Source organism: Mauremys mutica, chromosome 11 (assembly GCF_020497125.1).
Source record: "Mauremys mutica isolate MM-2020 ecotype Southern chromosome 11, ASM2049712v1, whole genome shotgun sequence".
NCBI lineage: Eukaryota > Metazoa > Chordata > Testudines > Geoemydidae > Mauremys > Mauremys mutica.
This window is the reverse complement of record NC_059082.1, coordinates 46218742-46239708: the sequence shown is the minus strand read 5'-3', so window position 1 is coordinate 46239708 and position 20967 is coordinate 46218742. Positions and strand designations below refer to the sequence as shown.

Here is a 20967-nt window from a genome sequence, read left to right as displayed (position 1 = left end):
CCAGAAGGAAGATCTGCTCTGGATTGGTTAATAGCAGAGCAGGAGCAGGAGCTGCTATAGAAGCTCCTATCCCCTGCCCATACCACACAGCTTATCTGCTAATAGGGATTCTCAATGAGCAAAGCAGACTCACTGTCTTTGTTGACCTTCATGTCGAAGAACACCAGCGTGCGTCCCCCAAAGCCAGCACTGGCCACAACCCCAGAGCCTGGTGCACTGCTTTCCCATTCGAACCGCAGGTATGAGGAGGAGTCCTTGCTGCCCTCTAGCATGCTGGAGAGCTGCAACAGAAAACCAGAGAGAATGCACCATGCTCCACTAGTGCCAAGAATCATCCGGATTCACCTGCACTAGGAGGGAGCCCTGTGCATGTGCTGAGAGGTGGAAAAGGAGGCTAGGCAAAGGTGGTCAAGCTGGGGGGTAGAGGAGTGGCTGAGTTTAAAGTCTGCGCTCTAATGCCTGTCTAGGTAACCACCTTGACACTGGTGTGAGCTTGGGACCGTTCCCTCTCCCCAAAGGGAAAGGAGGAGGAGGCAGAAAAGTCTTGTTCCATGGTCTTGTCTGATCTCTTGATGCTCATCTCTAATGCTGTGGGAGCCAGATGAAAAACAAAAAAGCAGATGGGAATGGATGATGCTGCCTTTTCATATTCTTTTTCTCCAGGTTTTCACTAGCACCACACAATTCTGAAATCTCACCTGACGTGAAATATGTTGACCTACTTTGCAGTTGGTTGAAAAATGGGGGCACAGATTTTGAAATGAAAAAATTCTCCATGATTTATTGTTTTTTCTTGGTTTTCAGCAAAATTTGAAATGTTTTGGGCAGAATTTTGAGACATTTGTGATAATTTCTCCTCTCTCTTTGTCTCTCTCACCCCCTTGGTATTTATGAAGCACTCAGACTAAGCACTGTAAGGCTCTGTACTCCTTGGACAAATGAAGGGTTGCTTTCTACGTGACATTCTGCAATTCTCTTTCCATTACAGATGTGCCTGCACTTCTGCCATTCTGCTTGGGAGACTAGTCTGGAGTTTAATAGATCTGCAGCTTAGGAAATCGTTGTGTCTTGTAAACACAATCTGCAAAAACACCCTGTCAAGTCAGGTCCCAAATAATTGTGGTTACTAAATATATCTTAACAGGCAGGGCTACGCTCCACACAGCTGGCTGGTTGGGCTCTGGTGGCTTCTAGAAAACATGGTGAACGCCACTGGAGGGCTCATCAGCTTTTTAAAGGGACACTACTACTCTTTTCCAATAGACTACAGAAATATTGCCTGCTGTCCAGCTTACATAATCTTCCGCTCAGTTTCATTTAATTCATGCAAGTTTATACCCCTTGAAACAATTCTTCTCTCTCCTTTGCATACTAGGAACACATTGCATATCAGGGCTTGATTCTGCTCTCGTTTACACTGGTATAAATCAGAAGGAAGTCCATAATCAATTGAGTTACCCAAGGACAAAAACACTGTGCTGACTTTTCCTTTCTATTCACAGCAGTTGAGAGGCTAGGTCTTGCTGCCACTCCCCTGGAATGAGAAATCAGCTGTTCTGCTTCCAGTTTTCCACAGAAGGTATCCTGCGTATGAAAGATCCCAGAATTTGTGCCATTAACTGCCCACAGCAAACTAGCCCTTGCTGCATCATATCTAGACAGAGGTGTGGGCCAGGGGTCAGACCCAGAGCTCTCAGGTCTGACACTGGTGCCTTGTGTGTGTTGGGATACAACTGCTGTCCCTTGCTGTGTCTCAGTTTTCCCACCTGCACATGGAGAGTGATGACTTTAAGCACTCTACTGTGCTGCAGGAAATGTGGGTTCAGTTCCTGGTTCTGCCATGGGACTGCAAGGTGACATTGGGCAAGCCACTTCCCTCCCATCTGTACAATGGAGACACTGATACTGACCGTTGAGATCTTCTGCTCTCTATATAGTATCAGACACCACCTTTCTACAGAAGGGGAACTGAGGTCCCTAGGTCACACAGCTGGCCAATGGCAGAGCCACAAACAGAACCCATCTCTCACATGGGGAGAAGGGATAAATACCAGGGAAGGAAAGGCATTATTTAAGTTTAGGGCCAATGTTGGCATAAAAACAAATGAATATGAAATGGCCATCAGCAATTTTAGGCTTGAAATTAGATCAAGATTTCTAACAATCAGAGGAGTGACATTCTGGAGCAGCCTCCCAAGGGGAGTAGTGGGAGCAAAAAATCTAACTGGTTTCAAGCCTGAGCTCGATAAGTTTATGGAGGATTGGAATAATGAGACTGCCTATAATAGCATGTGGCCCATCAGCGACTGCTAGTAGTAAATATTCCCAATGGCTGCTGATGGGACAGCAGATGGGGAGAGCTCTGAGTTACTACAGCAAATTCGTTCCCAGGTGTCTGGCTGGTGCGTCTTGCACATATGCTTAGGGTCCAACAGTCTGTCATATTTTGGGTCAGGAAGGATTCCTGCCCCCCCCCCCCATGTCACATTGGCTGAAGCCATGGAGTTTTTGGCCTTCCTCTGCAGCATGCAGTCACTTGCAAGTTTAAACTAGTGCAAATGGCAGATTCTCTGTAACTTGACATCTTTAAGTCATGATTTGAGGACTTCAGTAGCTCAGCCAGAGGTTCAGGGTCTATTACAGGAGTGGGTGGGTGAGGTTCTGTGGCTTGCAGTGTGCAGGAAGTCAGACTAAATTATCACAATGGTCCATTCTCGCCTTTGAGTCTATGAGTCTAAGTCCCAGGCCAGTGATCTAGCCAGAGCTGTAACCAAGGTAGTGCAAATGGGAAGTCACCCAGGCCACAAAGCTGTGGAGGAGGAAAAATGGGGCAGAAACAGAGGTGACATGTAAAGCCCCAGGTGGCAAGGCTTGGGTGGGCCAGCCCCACGCACCAGTGTGTTAGGGAGAGAGTGCCATCTCCAGCCCCTGACTCTCCTCAGTGGGCCACCCAGCCTGTCTGTGTTGGCTGGGGGGGGGGGATGCAAAAACCTTGGGGGCATGTGACTGAGAGCAGAGAAATTCCATTTGGGGTTGGGGTTGACAACTTTCTAATCCCACAGATCCAAATACCCTAGCCACGCCCCTGCTCTTTCCCTTCCCTGAGGCCCGCCCCACTCACTACATTCCCCCTCCCTTGGTAGCTCACTCTCCCCCACCCTCACTCACTTTACTGGGCTGGGGCAGAGGGTTGGGGTGTGGGGGTGATGAGGGCTCTGGCTGGGGTGCGACTTTGGGGTGGAGCTTGGGCAGAGGGGTTCAGGGTGTGGGAGGGAGTTCTGGGCTGGTGCAGGTAAGGGCTCTGGGGTGGGACCGTAGATGAGGGGTTTGGGATGCAGGAGGGGGATCCAAGCTGGGGGGTGGGGTGGAAGGGTTCAAGATGTGGGAGGGGGCTCTGGGATCAGGCAGGGAGTTGGAGTGCAGGGGGGGCAGGCTCTGGGGTAAGGTGGGGGAGGGCTTTGAGGTACAGGAGGGGGCTCTGGGTTGGGGGGGGGCTCAGGGCTGGGGCACCGGGGGGCTAAGGCAGGCTTCCTCCCTGTCCTGGCACCGCAGACCATGCTGTACCCCAGAAGCAGCCAGTAGCAGGTCTGGCTCCTAGGCGGAGGTGCGGCAGGCAGCTCTGCGCGCTGCTCTTGCCCACAGGCACCACCCCTGCAGCTCCCATTGGCTGTGGTTACTGGCCAGTGGGAGTGCAGAGCCGGTGCTCAGGGCAGGGGTAGGGAGTGCGGAGCTAGGACAGGTAGGGACTAGCCTGCCTTAGCCCTGCAGCGCCACCAACCAGACTTTTAACTGCTCGGTCAGCAGTGCTGACCAGAGTTGCCTGGGTCCATTTATGACCAGGTGTTCCGGTCAAAAACTGGACACCTGGTCACCTTATTTGGGGGGGCTCTCAGATTCCACTTTATATTCCTGGCTTCCATTTTGAATAAGCAAGAGTCACTCCACCATTAGAAGCTGAAGGTCACAGAACATGAAAAACCAAATTGGTGGGAAAACCAAATTGGTGGGGAAAAGGTGGTGAACAATGCTAAAAATAGAAGAAGATCATACCACTGTCAGGTAAATAATGATCCCAGTTTAAAAACAGATCTGACAGTTTAGAATGTTGACAGTTGGCATGTGTCCAAGAAGGATCTGACAGGAAGGTATTAACAGAAGTCTATGGAAAGTTCTGACAGAATGGTATAAAGGTCAGTGTGTCAGTTGAGTTGGATTGAGAGCTGGTGGGAGTCGAGAGCTGACGGTTGAGAGAGCTGGCAGAAAGAGGAGGAGAGCAGCAGAGGGAGCCCTGCCCTGCTACTGGAGTGCAGAGACAGAGAGAGAGAGATAAGAAGCAGAGACCTGAGGAGAAAAGGCAGAGAGAGAGCGTGCAGGACAGCGCAGCGAAGTCTGTCAAAGTTCTAGTTCTGGTATAGTATAGTGTTAGTGTATATGTGTGTGGATGGGTTTATAAAGATCTATTTGCATGTGGTAATTGTAAAAGGAATTTATACATGTAGGACCTAAAAATGTATTTAAAAACTGGTGTCAGTGATCTGTGAACAACTGATCTCCAAAATCAGGGTGCCTCACTTAGCACCACTTTGTACTGTAAAGCAATATGGTTTGGGGTGCTCTAACTTGTGGAAGGGATTTGTGTCTTATAAGATCAATAAGGGATTTGTGCCAGGGATTGGGTTTATAACATCTATAAGAGGTGTTAACATTAAGAAAGGGTGATCTTTAGCTTGTTGTGAGGAATAACATCAATAAAGGGTGCCTTGTTTAAAACACGGCTTGTGTCACTCATTTATTGGAGGGCTGTATCCATGCCCTCTAAGATTTTTCCTTAATCACCCTGGAGACCCATATCTAATGAGAACAGATTAGTCATCTCAGGATACCCAAATTCTGTTTTTGGGATAACAATCCCGTGTGCCCCTCACCCCAATCCCTGTCGCTTGTGAGTGGAAAAAAGATGAAAAAAATTGGTAGGGGGCACAAATATGCTTGCTCGCCTCAGGCGCTAAAATGCCCAGTTATGTCTCTGGTTCTAGTCCCTAGGCCATAATTGTGCCTATGTCCCAGGGCTGCTGGGAGGGTTACTCAGGTACTATATGTGCAGTGCTACGAAGTGGAAATATGCTCTGCATTACTGCCATGGTGGCTGCTGCTGATTGAATTTGAATTGGAATCTGGGGGGCTTCTGTGAGATTGGAATTCTCCTGCCAAATCAGAGGGCTCCCAGGAAATTGTGGCTTCTGATGTGTCATTTTTTAACTAGTGGAACAGATTGTTTGCTCAGTGAGGGAGCATGAACTCAGCTCCCTGCCAGACAGGATATGGAGGAGGCCTTCCACAAAAACCCAGCAGCTGGCCCCTCTCCCCACCAGTCACATTTCCTGTCAGTGCCACAGTATCCCCAGTGGCTTCAGGAAGGACAAACCACTCATGGAAACTCTCTTAGGCTACGTCTATACTACCCACCCGGGTCAGCAGGTAGCGTTCGACTTCTCGCTCCCGTCGACTCCGGAACTCCACCACCGTGAACGGCGGTGGCGGAGTCGACGGGGGAGCCGTGGACTTCGATCCCGCGGCGTCTGGATGGGCTATTCGCGTAGCTGAACTTGCGTACCTTAGTTCGAACCCCCCCCCAGTGTAGACCAGGCCTTACTGTTAACTGTTGCTACAGCTGAGCCAAGCACATCTGCACATTGTTACTGAGTAGTAACACATGGAGATAGTCCCAAGCTGTGAAATTTTTTGGGAAAATTTCCTAAAATGTCTATGTGATTTAGGAGCATAAATTCCATCTACAAAAGTGACTTAAGAACCTAAACCCCACTGATTGTTAATGGGATATAGGCTCCTAAATCCAGGTCCCCTACGATATTTAGGTCCCTGCCATTGAAATCAATGAGAGTTAGATGCCAAAATATCTTTGAGGATTTGGGCCTGAGTGACAAAAAGTCACTTCTGAAAATGAGACTTAGGCAACTTTTGAAAATTCAACCCCTGATTGGGATTAAGATCTGACTCTGAACTTTCCTAAAATTTGAGGGTGGGGTTTCAGAGATTCCATGTCCAGAAGGGACCATTGTAATCATCTGGTCTGACCTCCTGTATAGCACAGACCAGAGAACTCACCCAAAATAATTCCTAACACAGATCTTTTAGAAAAACATCCTATCTTGATTTTAAAATGATCAGTGATGGAGAATCCACCATGACCCTTGGTAAACTATTCCAATGGTTAATTTCTCTCACTGTTAAAAATGTACACCTTATTTCCAGTCTGAATTTGTCTAGCTTCAACTTCCAGCCATTGGATCGTGTTCTAGTTGGGGCATTGACTTGGGGGTCCAGCTCCCCTGTTTCCAAACCAACCGTCTGTTGATAATTTTGGGCAGGGGAGTTAAGGGGGAAGGAATCACCAAATGACCAAGCCAGAGATTAAGATCAAGTAATCTGTGAACTACACAGTCTGTATGTGAGGCCAGTTGTCTCTAGTTAGAGAATTCACAGCACACCAGGACTCTGTTGCTAGCCCATACACTAAAGGCAACAATTCTAGGTCTTAGCTTCTCCTCTTACACTGTTACACTGACGTAACCCCATTGATAATGGTGGAGTTACTCCTGATTTACACTAGTGTAAATGAGGAGATTCAGGACACAGTCATAAGAGGAAGTTACTTACCTGTAACTGGAGGATCCTTGAGATGTATGGTCCCTATTTGTATTCCAATCATGGATGTGCATGCCTGCCATACACCGGAAGGTTTTCCTAGCAGTGTCCGTTGACATGCACATGCATCATGCGTTGTCTTGTACTCCCAGCTGAGGCTATATTAAGCCATGTGGCTTGATGCCACTCCAGCGACACTCTTACCACTGAGTAGTGCAGTCCACAACTGAGGGGATGGATGGTACACCTCTTGAAGACCCTCCAGTTACAGGTAAGTAACTTCCTCTTCTTCTTCGAGTGATGGTCCCTATATTTATTCCAAACATGAGTAAGTACCGAGCAGTGATCAGTGTGGAGAGGGGTGTGAGGATGCGAGAGGCAGTGCGGTGTGTAGTATGGTGCATCCCACTGACGCATCGTCAGCCCCTCCTTGGGCAATGGCGTAATGGGATGTGAATATGTGCATGGAGCACCATGTTGCTGCTCAACATGTGACTTGCCAGAAGATATCCATCAGGCAGGCAGATGTGGTTGCTTGCACTTGCGTAGCGTGCACCGTAACTCTGTCAGGCGGCGGCATGTTGGTTTGGGATGGAAGACAAGGAGGTGAACAGACTGATTGAGGTGGAACTGCAAAACCAACTATGGGAGGAACTTAGCATGCAGCTGTCAGTAAATCTTATCCTTGTGAAATTCTGTGTGTGTGTGGAGGTGGGTGTCAGCGATCATGGCTGCTAGTTTGCTGATCCATCTAGCCGAGGTAATAGTCACTAGGAATATTGCTTTCATGGAGAGATGGGAGAGGAAGCATGTCGCCATTGGCTTGAAGAGCGGCTTCGTGAGGGCAGATAGAAGAAGGGTAAGCTCCCCTGGGGGCGTGGGCTTAAGTACTGTGAGGAAACTGTTGAGGAGACCTTTTATTAAATGAATGGTGGTAGGGTGTGTGAACACCGAGCTGCCATCCACAGCGGGGAAAGGCACTAAGTGTGGCCAGGTGGGCTCATACAGAGCTGAGGGCAAGGCCCAACATTTAGCGTTAGAGGAGATAATTGAGGATGATAGGTATGGATATAGGTATTGGTCTCAGGTGGTGGTGATGGTCATGAGGACATGAGGTGAAGCATTTACATTTAGCTCAGTAGTAGGTCCTGGGGCATGGTGCTGGATGAAGGGAGTACAGACCAAGGGTACGTCCATACTTACGGCCGGGTCGACGGGTAGCGTTTGACTTCTCGGAGTTCGAACTATCGCGTCTAATCTAGACGCGATAGTTCGAACTCCGAACGCGCTCCCATCGACTCCGGAACTCCACCACCGTGAACGGCGGTGGCGGAGTCGACGGGGGAGCCGTGGACTTCGATCCCGCGGCGTCTGGACAGGTAAGAAGTTCGAACTAAGGTAGTTCAACTTCAGCTACGGTATTCATGTAGCTGAAGTCGCGTACCTTAGTTCGACCCCTCACCCTAGTGTAGACCAGGCCCAAGACCTTGGAAGGGTCAGTCCACCAGGTGAGGGAAGACCAGAACCATCTTTGGGACAATGATTTTGGCATCCAGCTGGTCCCTTGTAGGGTCTGTAAATGGAAAGGAGCCACATTTGGAGTCAACGCATGTGCAGACATGCATGTGGTGTCACATAGGTGCAGGCTGCCATGTGACAGCAGAGGGAGAGTAAATGGCAGACTGTGGTGCGAGGGTTACAGCGTAAGTCCACAACTATGGCTGTCAACATCCCAAAGCATCTGCTGGAAGGAAGGCCCATGTCACAATGGATTTGAGCCGTGCCCCACTGAAATTGATTGTCTGAGTAAGTACAAACACAGATTTCTCCTCCCAGGTAGGGGTACATTAAGTGGCCAGTGTGGAACATTGTTGCTGCCACTGCCATCACAATGCCAAATGGGAGCACTCCAAACTGTTATTGGTGTCATCTCACCTGGAAACGGAGAAATTTTAAAGTGGATGGGTGACTGTCAATGTGGAAAGAGGCGTCCTTCATGTCAAGAGCAGTGAACCAGGCCCTGTGGGAAAGGGAGGAGACAGTAGATGCCAGTGTCATCAGGAGCCGAAAATTAGGTATGGGGAGGTGCCCTCCGCCCTTCTATGAAAGGAAGAAGTACAGGGAGTAAAACTGCTTGCCTGCGAAGAGAGGTCTCATGGGCTCTACTGTGCCCTTTGCAAGAAAAGCATCTGCTTCTTGCTGTAGTAGGCATTGCTGGGAAGGATCTCCGGGAAGTGGGGGCAGTGGCAGTGGGGAGGAAAAAAAAGAAATTCTATGGAGTATCCTTGGTGGATGATCTCCAATACCCAACGGTCCATCGTGATCTTGCCCCAGTTGTGGGCGAACAGGGCAAGCTGGCCCCCAAAGATGACCTGGGGGCCGCAGGTGGCAACGGGGACGGTTCGCAGTTCTCAACTATGATGTCAAAACTGTGTCTTGGTTTGTTGGTGGGCCAGGGTGGAGGAGGTGGCCATGACAGATGCTGTGGGCGGCTGTCACTGGGGTTGGTGGTGCCTACGTGTGTGTGTGTGTGCTGCTGATACTAGGCCAGATAGGCTGGGGATGGAATGATTGGTGTTGCTGTTTGCGTTGGAGGGCTAGGGGATAGATCCCCATGGAGCGCAAAGTTGCTCTAGAGTCTTTAAGCGAGTGAAGGGACTAGTCTGTTTTGGCAGAGAACAACTTGTTCTCATCAAAGGAGAGGTTTGCACCTCCTGAGGAAAGCCAGAGGACTGCAGCCAGGAGTCTTGTCACATGACGACACCCATGGCAAGGGAGTGCAAAGACCTGCCCGTGGCATCGACTGCCAGTTGGAAGCCCACTTTGGCCACCAGGCACCTCTCTTCCACCAGGGTATTAACTGTTGGTTCTTGCTAGAGCAGTGTTGTTGCTGATATCATACTTGGCCAGCAGAACCTAGTAATTTGCAATTTGGCATTGCAATGCTGCCAAGACCTTTTTGGCAGTAGCCCTTTTTCCCAAAAAGGTCTAGGCGCATGGCCGCCCAGTCTGGTGGACTGGACTTGTGTGTGCTGGTGCACCTGTTCCATTGCTGCATGCATAACCAGAGAGCTGGGGGATGGGTGGGAGAAGAGAAAGTACGTCCCCTTAGTACTGGCACGTCACACATTTTGATGTGAGGGTAAAGGAAGGAGGAGTGTGCCACACTGTCCATGTGGGCTGAAAGACAGCACCATTAATGGGCAGTGCCAGCCATGACGATCCCTGTGGTTGGAGGATGTCCTGCAGTTGATGGTGCTGGTCCTGGACTCCTCTAACGGTATGCCCAGATCCTCAGCTACCTGCTATAACTGGACCAGATATTGCTTTTGGTCATTGGTGGCCATAGAAAGGGAGGAATGAGGATCTCATCAGGCAGGCGATGGTGAGTCAGTAGGAACCTGTTCATTCACTGGCATGGGTAGCTCACAGGCAAGCAATGGAGAAGGCAGGTAGGGCAGCTGCAGTTGCTCCATCAGGAGAAGAGGCTCCAAGTGGCTAGGAGTCTGAGGGATGTCTCTGGAAGCACTGGAGAACCGAGGTGGTGTTTGTGGGGATGGTTAGATCAGTAGGCGTGAAGGCAGTGGGTGGATGGGCGGTACGTGAGCTGGAGACCGGTCAGGGCAGGCAAATGCTGGGACAACCAGCAGTATCACCAGATCCTTCTTGTGCTTCAATTCACTCTCGGTATGGGGAAGCTTAGCACTGGTGCAGCAGTGTTGGCACACGACTCCTCACCTGACCTGGTCTGGCTCGGGAAGGGAACACTGCGCTTGGAGGCGGCCCTCAATGGGCACTTGCTCAGATGCCCATGAGAATGCTTTGTACTCTCATGTCTCGGCTCGTCCTTGACAGTTGGTAGTGTCAGATGGGAGGCGTGGGAAGTGCTGGGAGGAGCACTCACCACTGGTGATGGACCACCGTTGCAGTGACGGTTCCGAATGAGAGCATGCCTGCGGTCTCATGGCTCCTCCATAAGCAACTTTCGGAGGCGAAGTTCCCACACTTCCCAAGTCCGTGGCAGGAAGGACTTAAGAGATCTTGCAACGAGTCATGATATGAGCCTCCCCACGGCAGTAAAGGTAATGCTGGTGCTTGTCATTCACCGAGAACAAGTGGGGGCACAAAGCACAGTTTTTAAACTCTGGAATGTGGGGCATAGTACCCGGGGAAGGGAAAACATACCGCGAGCGGGGTAAACAATCTCTAATTAACTACACTAACTACTATGTGTACTTACCATGCTATACAAGCAAACAACAAACAAGAACTCTATACAACAGTCGAAAGTGCTCTCTTTGTGAAAAACTGAGATGCCAGAGGAGCAGGGGTTTCGACTCCAGCCATGTGGCAGTAAAAGGGAACTGGCGCTGCGTTGACTCATCCAGTATAATATTGCCTCAGCTGGGAGCACAAGACGACGTGTGGGTCAATGGACCCTGCTAGGAAAACTTTCCAGCTCAGGTGCATGGTGTGCATGTACACCCACATTTGGAATACCATATAGGAACCACCACTTGAAGAAGCCTCTAAACTCATAAGTACTTTGGCAATGGTGTCTTGACCTAAGTCTCTGCCTATCAGTTATTATTCATGGGAGGCAGAACTATTCCTAGTCCTTAGGTTCAGTCTGAATGGGGCTGGGGACAGGACTTTCCCTGTGGAGGGTCCTTGGTGGTAAAACTCACCTAGAGGGCATCTGTTGGAGTCCTTCACCAACTGCTTACAGGGTGAGATGAGTGCCATTTATTTGAGCAGGCTTATCCTTACCTGTGGCTTGGGTTTGCGCTGCTATTCTCTTATATCTGCTACCCTTTTCACTGCTGTTGATGCCATCAACTGACTCAGGGTAATGGCCACCTGAGTCTTTGCCCATGTGCCTGGTCCTTCGGGCTGCTTTCTTCTTCCTTTCCATGCTAACATTGGCATCCCATGGAGATACCCACTGGGGGGCCCCCATCAATACAGCCAGACAGCAGCTCTTTACAAGGCAAAAGGGGCAGCTAGATTAATAATTGTCCCAATTCACTCTACACCTGGTAGCTGGGATTTCCAAAGGAGTCTGAGGGAGTCAGGTGTCTGAAAAGCATAACGTTCTCCTGGATTTTCTTAGCCAGGAGTGCAGTGAGAGCAGGCTCTGAGCAACGGTGCTCAATGACTTCCACGGTGAGTCAAAGCACTCTGACCTACTGAAGCTATGATGAAGGACAGATAAAAGGAGGATTCACCGATGCAGACACGGGCCTGGGAGGTGTATGCAAAGCATTGAACAGACACTACCCTAATTAATCCTCCCAGCACCCCCGTGAGGCAGGAAGGGTGAGTATCATCATCCCCATTTGACAGGTGGGGAAACATGAATGAAAGGTGAAGTGAGTCACTCAAGGCCACACAGTGAATCAGTGGCAGAGCCAGGATTGGAAGCCAGTGCCCTGTGACTCCAAACTCCATGCTTGTTCCTCCAGACCATGCTGCCTGTGGGAGAAAATGCCAGAAGGCATTAGGGTTTACCAGAGGGACAGGGGTGCAGGAGGCAGCACTGGAAGAAGGAATGGCATAAGAATAAGTCCCTTGGTTGGATTGGATCCAGTTCCCATTTAGGCTCAGTTCACCACTGGAAGAAGGAAAGAGAAATTGCAAAGAAAACAGGTAAGGAAGATGGCAGTGGGTTGCTTTTAGTTTGGAAATAGTTTTATTGAGAGTAACAAGAGTGACTTACATTCCTGCATTATTATCCCATACAAAAGCACCTCTATGTTACATTCCCCAAAACCATGGCCCCCATCCCAATCTTATATCCAACTCCTTCCACTGAAAACAGGTCCCCTTCCCACCCCATCAATTCAACTGCTTCTTTATTTCTAAGGACATTGGCCACTGGGATTTGCCATGTGGTTAAATATATCATTAATCCTGTGGATTTTTAATATTGTTTTCAAAGCAAGGGGCAGGCAGTACCTTTTTAAAGTGTTACATGAAATTTTATCTACACAACTACTATTAAAGTTTCTACACATTGAACAGCTTATCCCCTATCCCATGCATCAAAGATGGTCCCCATTTTTATAGCCCTAGATAATTGCTAATGCTGATACAACAGTAACAAACAAACTACAGAAAACCTCATTTGCTAATGTTTCCATGTATCAAAGCTCCAAGGGCTGATCCAAAGCCCAAGGAAGGCAATGCAAAGACTCAGGGCCGGTGCAACCATTTAGGTGACCTAGGCGGTTGCCTAGGGCACTGGGATTTGGGGGGCGCCATTTTCTTCGGCAGCGACCGCGGCGCCTGGATCTTCAGCTGCCCCAGTTGCCGCAGGCATTTAGGCGAAGGGAGCTGGGGCAGGGGAGCACGAGGAGGTCCGCCTGCAGCAAGTAAGGGGGGTGCGGCACGCAGGGGCTGCTTCATTCTCCCGCCTCCCAGGCTTACGGCGCCTGAGCTGATTGGCGCCGCAAGCCTGGGAGGCAGGAGAAGTGAAGCAGTGATGGCGTGCTCGGGGAGGAGGTGGGGCAGGGGTGAGCTGCTTGACTTCTCCCGCCTCCCAGGCTTGCGGCGCCAATCAGCTCAGGCGCCGCAAGCCTGGGAGGTGGGAGAAGCGAAGCAGCCACGGCGTGCTCGGGGTGCTCGTGCTTGTAGCAGAGTGAGCTGGGGCAGGGGGTTGCCTCAGGGTGGAGGGTGGGGGGTGGGGAGCTGCCATGTGGGGGGAGGGGCGCCTCCTGGCCGAGTGGGGAGCTGCCGCGGGGTGGGGTGCCTCAGGGCGGGGCGGGCACGCAAGGTGGAAGTTTTGCCTAGGGTGCGAAACATCCTTGCACCGGCCCTGCAAAGACTCCCACTGATGTCAACTGCTTTGCAGCACACCCTAACTTTGCCCCTGATCTGGGCCAATTCAGTTTGGAACAGACAATCTCTGCCATATTGCTTTATCTTTGGCCTATGCTAAAAATTCTCTTCCCTGTGAGGTTTATAAATTCCACAAGCTTCAGCCTCTAGAGTCTTTAATTAAAATATCGTTAAATATAACATCCTTAATTCAGTCATCCTTAACTGATCTTGTAAGTTTCTTGATATGAAGCTATTTTGTCTGAAGATCTTAAAAGCTCTGCCTATTTCTTGAGTCAGAGATATTTTGACTCTGACAGTGCGGCATGTCATGGACAATGGTGGCATCATTGACAAAGTCATCCTTAAAACGAGTAAAAAAACCAGGAAAGTTCTAATGGGTGACACACAAAACTGCTGACTTCCAACATTCCAAACTTCAAACCATCTGAACCGACAGCCTGCAGACATAGCCTGTGGTTTTAAATCTGAGTGAGATATAAAAACAAGACAAGTTTGAAGTTCCTGGGCCCAATTCTCCTCTCACCTACTCTGGTGTAACTCAAGAGTGAGCGCACTGAAACCAATGTAAAAGTGACAGAAGTGAGAGAAGAATTAGACCCTCTACATTTTAGTTATATTGAGTCATCTGAGAGCACTTTCTAATGGAGACTAACAGAAATTATTGTTCGCCCACTCCCCCATTCTCCAATAACTCACAAATAGCTCAAATGAAGTGGCCCAAACAATTCTTCTTTGGGCTGAGACAAAAACATAAAATTGAAGCCTGCATTTGTCTGTGTAAATTATGATAGCTGCTTTCAACTACCTGAAAGGGGGTTCCAAAGAAGATGGATCTAGACTGTTCTCAGTGGTACCTGATGACAGAACAAGGAGTAATGGTCTCAAGTTGCAGTGGGGGAGGTTTAGGTTGGATATTAGGAAAAACTTTTTCACTAGGAGGGTGGTGAAACACTGGAATGGGTTACTTAGGGAGGTGGTGGAATCTCCTTCCTTAGAGGTTTTTAAGGTCAGGCTTGACAAAGACCTGGCTGGGATGATTTAGTTGGGAATTGGTCCTGCTTTGCGCAGGGGGTTGGACTAGATGACCTCCTGAGGTCCCTTCCAACCCTGATATTCTATGATTCTATGAGCCTCTGAAAGAGCAAGCTGGAAATCAATCTTAACTAGATCACATGCTACCAGCACCAATTATAAAAAATGATTTTCGTGCATTTCATTCTGTCATGTACCATAGCACCACTATCCAAGTTAAGCTTGAAGAAACTAGTTCAGAATCATACTGCCAAATTCTATAAAGGATACTTCCTCCTATTTAATTTTTATACCAGTGTCATCAATCAATAAAGAATAATACCAGAACATCTCAATGAGAATGATGTAGGAAAGTGCTTGAGTTCCAGAAAAAATACCAATTGGGCAGAATTTGTGGGCTGGACACGACTGGAAATATTAAGTATAGAAATGTGCAAAAGGATTTTTATTAGAAGATTTAGCAGTTCCCTTAGACTCCTTTGGAAATCCCAGGAAAGATGCAAAGTTTGGACCTGAATCCAGATCTTTACTTTTTTGGGGCCATCTCTAATAAAGCGCTGATCACTTATGTTTCTTACAAGCCAGGAAAAGAAAACACCCACAAAGGAGGAAATGAACTCCCTGAGAGAGGGGGACATTCACACAGATTGACTTGAGAGGGTCATTTCATCAGTGCCATCTGCAAAGCTGTATTTGCATGTGATGTGAGACCATTTCAAAGTACTTGCTGGCACATCCCCTGCAAGAGAAAATGCCTGAGGAAGTGAGAAAATGTCTACACTACGCGTTTAAACCGGTTTTAGGAGCGTTAAACCGATTTAACGCCACACCCGTCCACACTAAGAGGCCCTTTATAACGATATAAAGGGCTCTTTAAACCGGTTTCTGTACTCCTCCCCAACGAGAGGAGTAGTGCAAATATCGGTATTACCATATCGGATTAGGATTAGTGTGGTCGCAAGTCGACGGTATTGACCTCCGGGCAATATCCCACAGTGCACCACTGACCGCTCTGGACAGCAATCAGAACTCGGATGCAGTGGCCAGGTAGACAGGAAAAGCCCCGCAAACTTTTGAATATCATTTCCTGTTTGCCCAATGTGGAGCTCTGATCAGCACGGGTGGCGATGCAGTCCGAAATCAAAATCCAAAAAGAGCTCCAGCATGGACCGTACGGATGTCATCGCTGTATGGGCAGGCAAATCTGTTCTATCAGAGCTCCGTTACAGAAGACGAAATTCCAAAGCATTTTTTAAAAATCTCCAGACAGATGCCATAGCAGGGACTCAGCACGCTGCTGCGTAACGTAACGGAAAGCCAAAGAATCAAATGGACGCTCATGGAGGGAGGGAGGGAGGGGGGACTGAGGACTCAAGCTATCCCACAGTTCCTGTAGTCTCCGAAAAGTATTTGAATTCTTGGCTGAGCTCTCAATGCCTGTAGTGTCAAACACATTGTCCGCGGTGGTTCAGGGCATAGCTCGTCAATTTACCCCCCTCACCCATCCCCAGAAGTAAAAGGGAAAAAAATCCTCTCTTGACTCTTTTAAATGTCACCCTATGTTTACTGAATGCTGCTGATAGACGCGATGCTGCAGCAGTCAACGGCAGCATCCTCGCCCCCCCTCATGGGTGGCTGATGGTACAATATAGCTGATATCCATCGTCATCATCAGCCTTGTGGCAGATGGTGCAGTACAAAAGGACTGGTATCTGTCCTCATCATCAGCCTGTGAGTGCTCCTGGCTGGCCTCCGGTGAGGTCGGCTGGGGGCGCCTGGGTAAAAAACTCCTGATCATTCCCAGTAGATGGTACAGAACGGCTGGTAACCATCTTCATCATAGCAACAGGAGGCTGAGCTCCATCAGCCCCCGCCCTTCATGTGTAAAGAAAAGATTCTGTTCTGCCTGGACTATCATAGCAGCGGGATGCTGGGCTCCTCTCCCCCACACTGCTTAATGTCCTGTCTGGACTATCATAGCAGCTGGAGGCTGCCTTCCCCTCATTTTATCTCACTAACAAGTCACTGTTTCTTATTCCTGCATTCTTTATTACTTCATCACACAAATGGGGGACACTGCAACGGTAGCCCAGGAAGGCGGGAATCAACAGGTGGGGTTGTTGCAGGGGGCACCCCCTGTGAATGGCATACAGCTCATCATTTCTGCGGGATCTGACACAGAGCAGCTGTGCTCTCTGGTTCTCTGATACACTGGTTCTCTAGTACACTTGCCCCTTATTCTAGGCAGGACTGATTCTATTTTTAGATACCATAAAGGAGGGATTGACTTGGGGAGTCATTCCCATTTTTGTCTTTTGCGCCCCCGGCCGATCTCAGCCAGGGGCACCTATGACAGCAGCAGATGGTACAGCACAAAAGGACTGGTAACCGTCATCTCATTGCCAATTTACAATGGCATGGTAGATGATACAGAAAAGCTGATAACCATCTCTGCTATCATGCAAAAGCAAATGAATGCTGCTGTGTAGCACTGCTGAATCGCCTCTGTCAGCGGCATCTAGTGCACATACGGTGACAGTGACAAGAGGCAAAACAGGCTCCATGGTTGCCATGCTATGGCGTCTGCCAGGGCAATCCAGGGAAAAAGGGAGCGAAATGATTGTCTGCCGTTGCTTTCCCGGAGGAAGGAATGACTGACGACATTTACCCAGAACCACCCGCGACAATGATTTTTGCCCCATCAGGCACTGGGATCTCAACCCAGAATTCCAAGGGGCGGGGGAGACTGCGGGAACTATGGGTTAGCTACGGAATAGCTACCCACAGTGCAACGCTCCAGAAGTCGATGCTAGCCTCGGACCATGGACGCACACCACCAATTTAATGTGCTTAGTGTGGCCGCGTGCACTCGATTTTATACAATCTGTTTTACTAAACCGGTTTATGTAAAATCGGAATAATCCCGTAGTGTAGACGTACCCTGAGACAGTTACAGCGGCATTCATGAAACGTGGGTCCAGGTTCCCCACTGCCCTGCACCCTGGATAGTCAATTACACCTAGGCAGTGTGAGCAGAGCAGATCCGAATGCTATTGGTTCATGCCCACTTTGCACAGGTGTGAGTGACATCACAAGACATGGTGGCAAAGCCAGCCCCTGGTGGGGCCACTGAGCTCACCACATTGGAGTTGCAGCAATTGGGCTAAAGGATATGAGTCCAGATGGGGTTTGCCAACAGCTGGAGATCACCAAAGCACAGGTGAGAGCTACCCATGCTGGTTGTACTGGGAAGGGAGAGGGGACTTGCATTGCTTGTTCCATGCTCAGAGCCGTAGTCAATGAACAGGGCATGGTTGAGATGGGACAACACCTTGAACCAAATATTACTTGTGTGGCTCTCTGGGCTTCAGGGGGGTTACAGCAGGGATGAATTTGTCTCCTTTTGGTAGCATTAAGCAATGCATTTCTCCCTCAGCCTATGGCATTGTGGTTGGGTGAGTTGCACCCGTGCTTGCCTGTGACTTGATGTACAGTCAGCAGCCATCTACTTCTACTCAGGATAGTCTCTGATACCAGTCTCCTGAGAGAGGCACTGTAGAATAACCATACCCAGTTCTCAGCTAGCATGGTAATCTGTAGAGTGCTTTACAAAGAGGGCAGTAGCATTATTCCCATTTTATGGGTTGGGAAACTGAGGCACAGAGAGCTGAAGTGACTTGCCCAGTGGCAGAGCCGGGAATAGAACCTAGGTCTCCTGAGTCTTAGTCCTGTGCCCTACCACTAGGAAACACTGTCTAGGAGCAGTAAGTGGATATGTCAAACACATAATGCCTTTGGTGAAGGGGAGGCATGTGCCTATCTGGGAAAGAGAGAAGGGGTGTCTAGACCACTGGGAACATCAGCTGGGGGGGAAATCCACAATTGGCTTCATTTTGGAAGGGATGTTAAGCAATCAGAAAGCAGCTAAGGACCTATCCTTGCTATTACAGAAGCAAGAGCTCAACCCATTGTGGTGCATTGAGAAATGGCATAGAGTCACTGAAGGAGAAGAGAGTGAGCGAGCAAATGATGAGAACTCTTGCTGAACAAACATCAGGGTGGTGGAAGAATGTTCTGAAACATCTCAGCAGATTCCTTCTGCTGGAATCTGACCAAGGTATTGGGAGAGGAGCCAACAGATAATGTGGTTACTCATTCAGAAAGAGTCCCGGAGAAGAAGGTTAAACTTATACCTGCCTGATGACTCTCATCCAACTAAGGAGAGGTTTTCTTGCCCACACCTAGGAATCTCAAAACGTATGTGACTGGCAGATTAATGTGGATCCTTAGGACATGCCAAACCTTTAGTGCATGGTCTCAGAATCCTCACTGAACGAAGTGGGGAGAAGTGTAATGCTAAGGCAGGTGGCTGAACGTCCCAACCATAGCGTGCTTGTGTTTCCATTCACTGCTGTTGATCTTACAAGAGGCAGCGTGAGTGGCAGCGACTCTCAGCATTTTGGCACAATCGATATTGCATCCCAGTTACCGTGGATCCTGGGCTCTTATTGCACTCACCATCGTGTCTTCGTCGGTATCTTCAGAACTACTTATCATGATGCTGGAGTCTTCTGAAAACAGAAGACAGGGAGTCAAGTGCCAGTTTGAACAGGTGCAGCGTGAAAGCCACTCAGGGCTTGTGCAGAAAGGAGCACAGGACAGAGGAAAAACTCGCAAAGCAACGTGGGTCCCTCCCCAGCCACACAGTGCTTGCCAAAGCCATGTAAGGGCCACATAGTCGGCTGGTTGATGAGTGTTGCATTAGAGTCCTCTCCACTGGCTGGGGGATAGCAGCTAGAGCTTTTACAGAGAGGCAGTTTCCTCTGTTGCTGCATGTGCCGATTTTCCTTTTCACCCCAGCTGAGATACATTTCACCTCTGTGCTGCCCTCCTGCCCTGATCTGCTACAAGAAGTCCAGTGCTTCAGGGAATCATTTCCAGCATCATAGCCTCCAATCTGCCAGGCATTTCTATTCCTTGCTTTCTTATTTTCCTCCCTTACTCCCAGTTCGACTCCTGAGACCTTCTGCTGCCGTTCCTTTCTTCCTTCCCTCGGTGTTGAGGCTGTGTGGTTGTGTCTCTCTGCATCACTGTCTAGCCACACTGAACTTAGTCTTTTCCATCTCCTCCTCAGTCAATCTTTTAAACTCCCTTATTATTTTCAGTCACTCATTTCAGAACAGTTCCCTGTTTGTCTGTACGTGAAACCAGGAAAGCCCAGATTACTAGATGTTACTATAGATCATGGATTCTCTACCTGTGGTCCAGATCCCTGGCAAGGGACTCGTTAACAATTTGAGGATGTAGTGGGTGGGACTTCTCTTTATGGCTATACGGAAAAGGTCCCAAAATTATTGGAAGTGGGGGTGGTCTCTGAACTTTTGTGCTGTAATATGGGGTCATGTCATGAAAGAGGTTGAGAAGCCAGCTGCTCTGCAATGACTGTAAAGGCTCCATCAATGGCCATTTGGTTTTACACGTTGAAGCTCCAACTCATTTGATTTTCATTGGGCTGCCGTGACAATTAGGGAACCCAACCCTTTACCCTGGGATAAGGAGTCTTGGCTAAGCACATGTCACTACAGCCCATTCAGACCCCTCCAGGCCTTCCAGGTGATGTTACCTGATGGCTGGGTATGTGTGGAGGTACTAAAGTGTGATGGGGTGTGCAAGTCTCAGCCAATGCCAACGCTGAAAACTCGTCCTGCTGCTAGCCTGTGTTTCCCCATCTGGGTCCACAGATGCCACTCCTCTCCCAGGGCCTGTTACCTGCCTGCTCACCCCTACCCTGGAAGTGTGGCCCCATCACTGCCTTCTCCAGCTCCTCTGCCAGCTCCCCCGCATTCCAGGTTCCAGTGGGAAGTTGCCTCCCTCCATGGATATGGTCCATCCTCTCTCCTTTCTCCTTCCCTCACCATTTCCTCTGCTTGTGGGCCATTGATTGGCTCTCTGCCCAGGGCTGGTGCAAGAGCATTCTCCTCCACAGCTCCTTCTAGCAGGAAAAAGCCTTTTTGTATCTTTCCGCCTTGCCAGCCTGTTCACCCAGAGGGGGTTGGTTCACCTCTCTTAAATTTAAACACCGGGACTCAAATGAAGAGCTTTCCTGGATCAGCAGCTGTATCTCTCAGCTCTTCTTCTCAGGACTTCACTATGGAAAACATGGGAGGCTGCATTTTTAAAAGTATCCACCAGATGTCCCCCCTGCAGTCCCTGTCTGTCTGTCGGCTGGGACACCGATCTGGCTTGGAGGGCTGGGGAAGGGCCCAGTACTATCTGGGCAAGGCTGTGGCTGCATTTTAGACTGGTGGAGCTTGATCCCTGGCTGGACTGTGCCTGTGCCTGCCTTGCCGAGCACTGTGGCCTCACAAGTTTGCTAAGTGGCCCCAGTGTGATACTTGCTGATGTTGTGTGATACTTGACCTCTCT

General features: G+C 49.3%; 1 protein-coding gene and 1 long non-coding RNA gene across 3 annotated transcripts in view; one reads left to right on the top strand and one right to left on the bottom strand.

The window, feature by feature from the left end:
- The window catches only part of PML (PML nuclear body scaffold), a 44280-nt gene that overhangs the window by 2970 nt on the left and 20343 nt on the right, over nt 1-20967 (bottom strand). Inside the window, exons 7-8 of one of the 2 annotated variants that reach the window (XM_044979631.1) lie at nt 19060-19112; nt 134-281 (exon numbers count right to left, since the gene is read on the bottom strand). In XM_044979631.1, the coding sequence (XP_044835566.1) occupies nt 134-281; nt 19060-19112 (201 nt within the window). The remainder of the gene's footprint in view (nt 1-133; nt 282-19059; nt 19113-20967) is intronic. The other variant, XM_044979632.1, reaches the window with a different exon arrangement.
- LOC123343974 overlaps nt 4142-20967 on the top strand; it is a 33436-nt gene continuing 16610 nt past the window's right edge. The window contains exon 1 of the long non-coding RNA XR_006572423.1: nt 4142-4387. This is a non-coding gene — a long non-coding RNA (uncharacterized LOC123343974). The remainder of the gene's footprint in view (nt 4388-20967) is intronic.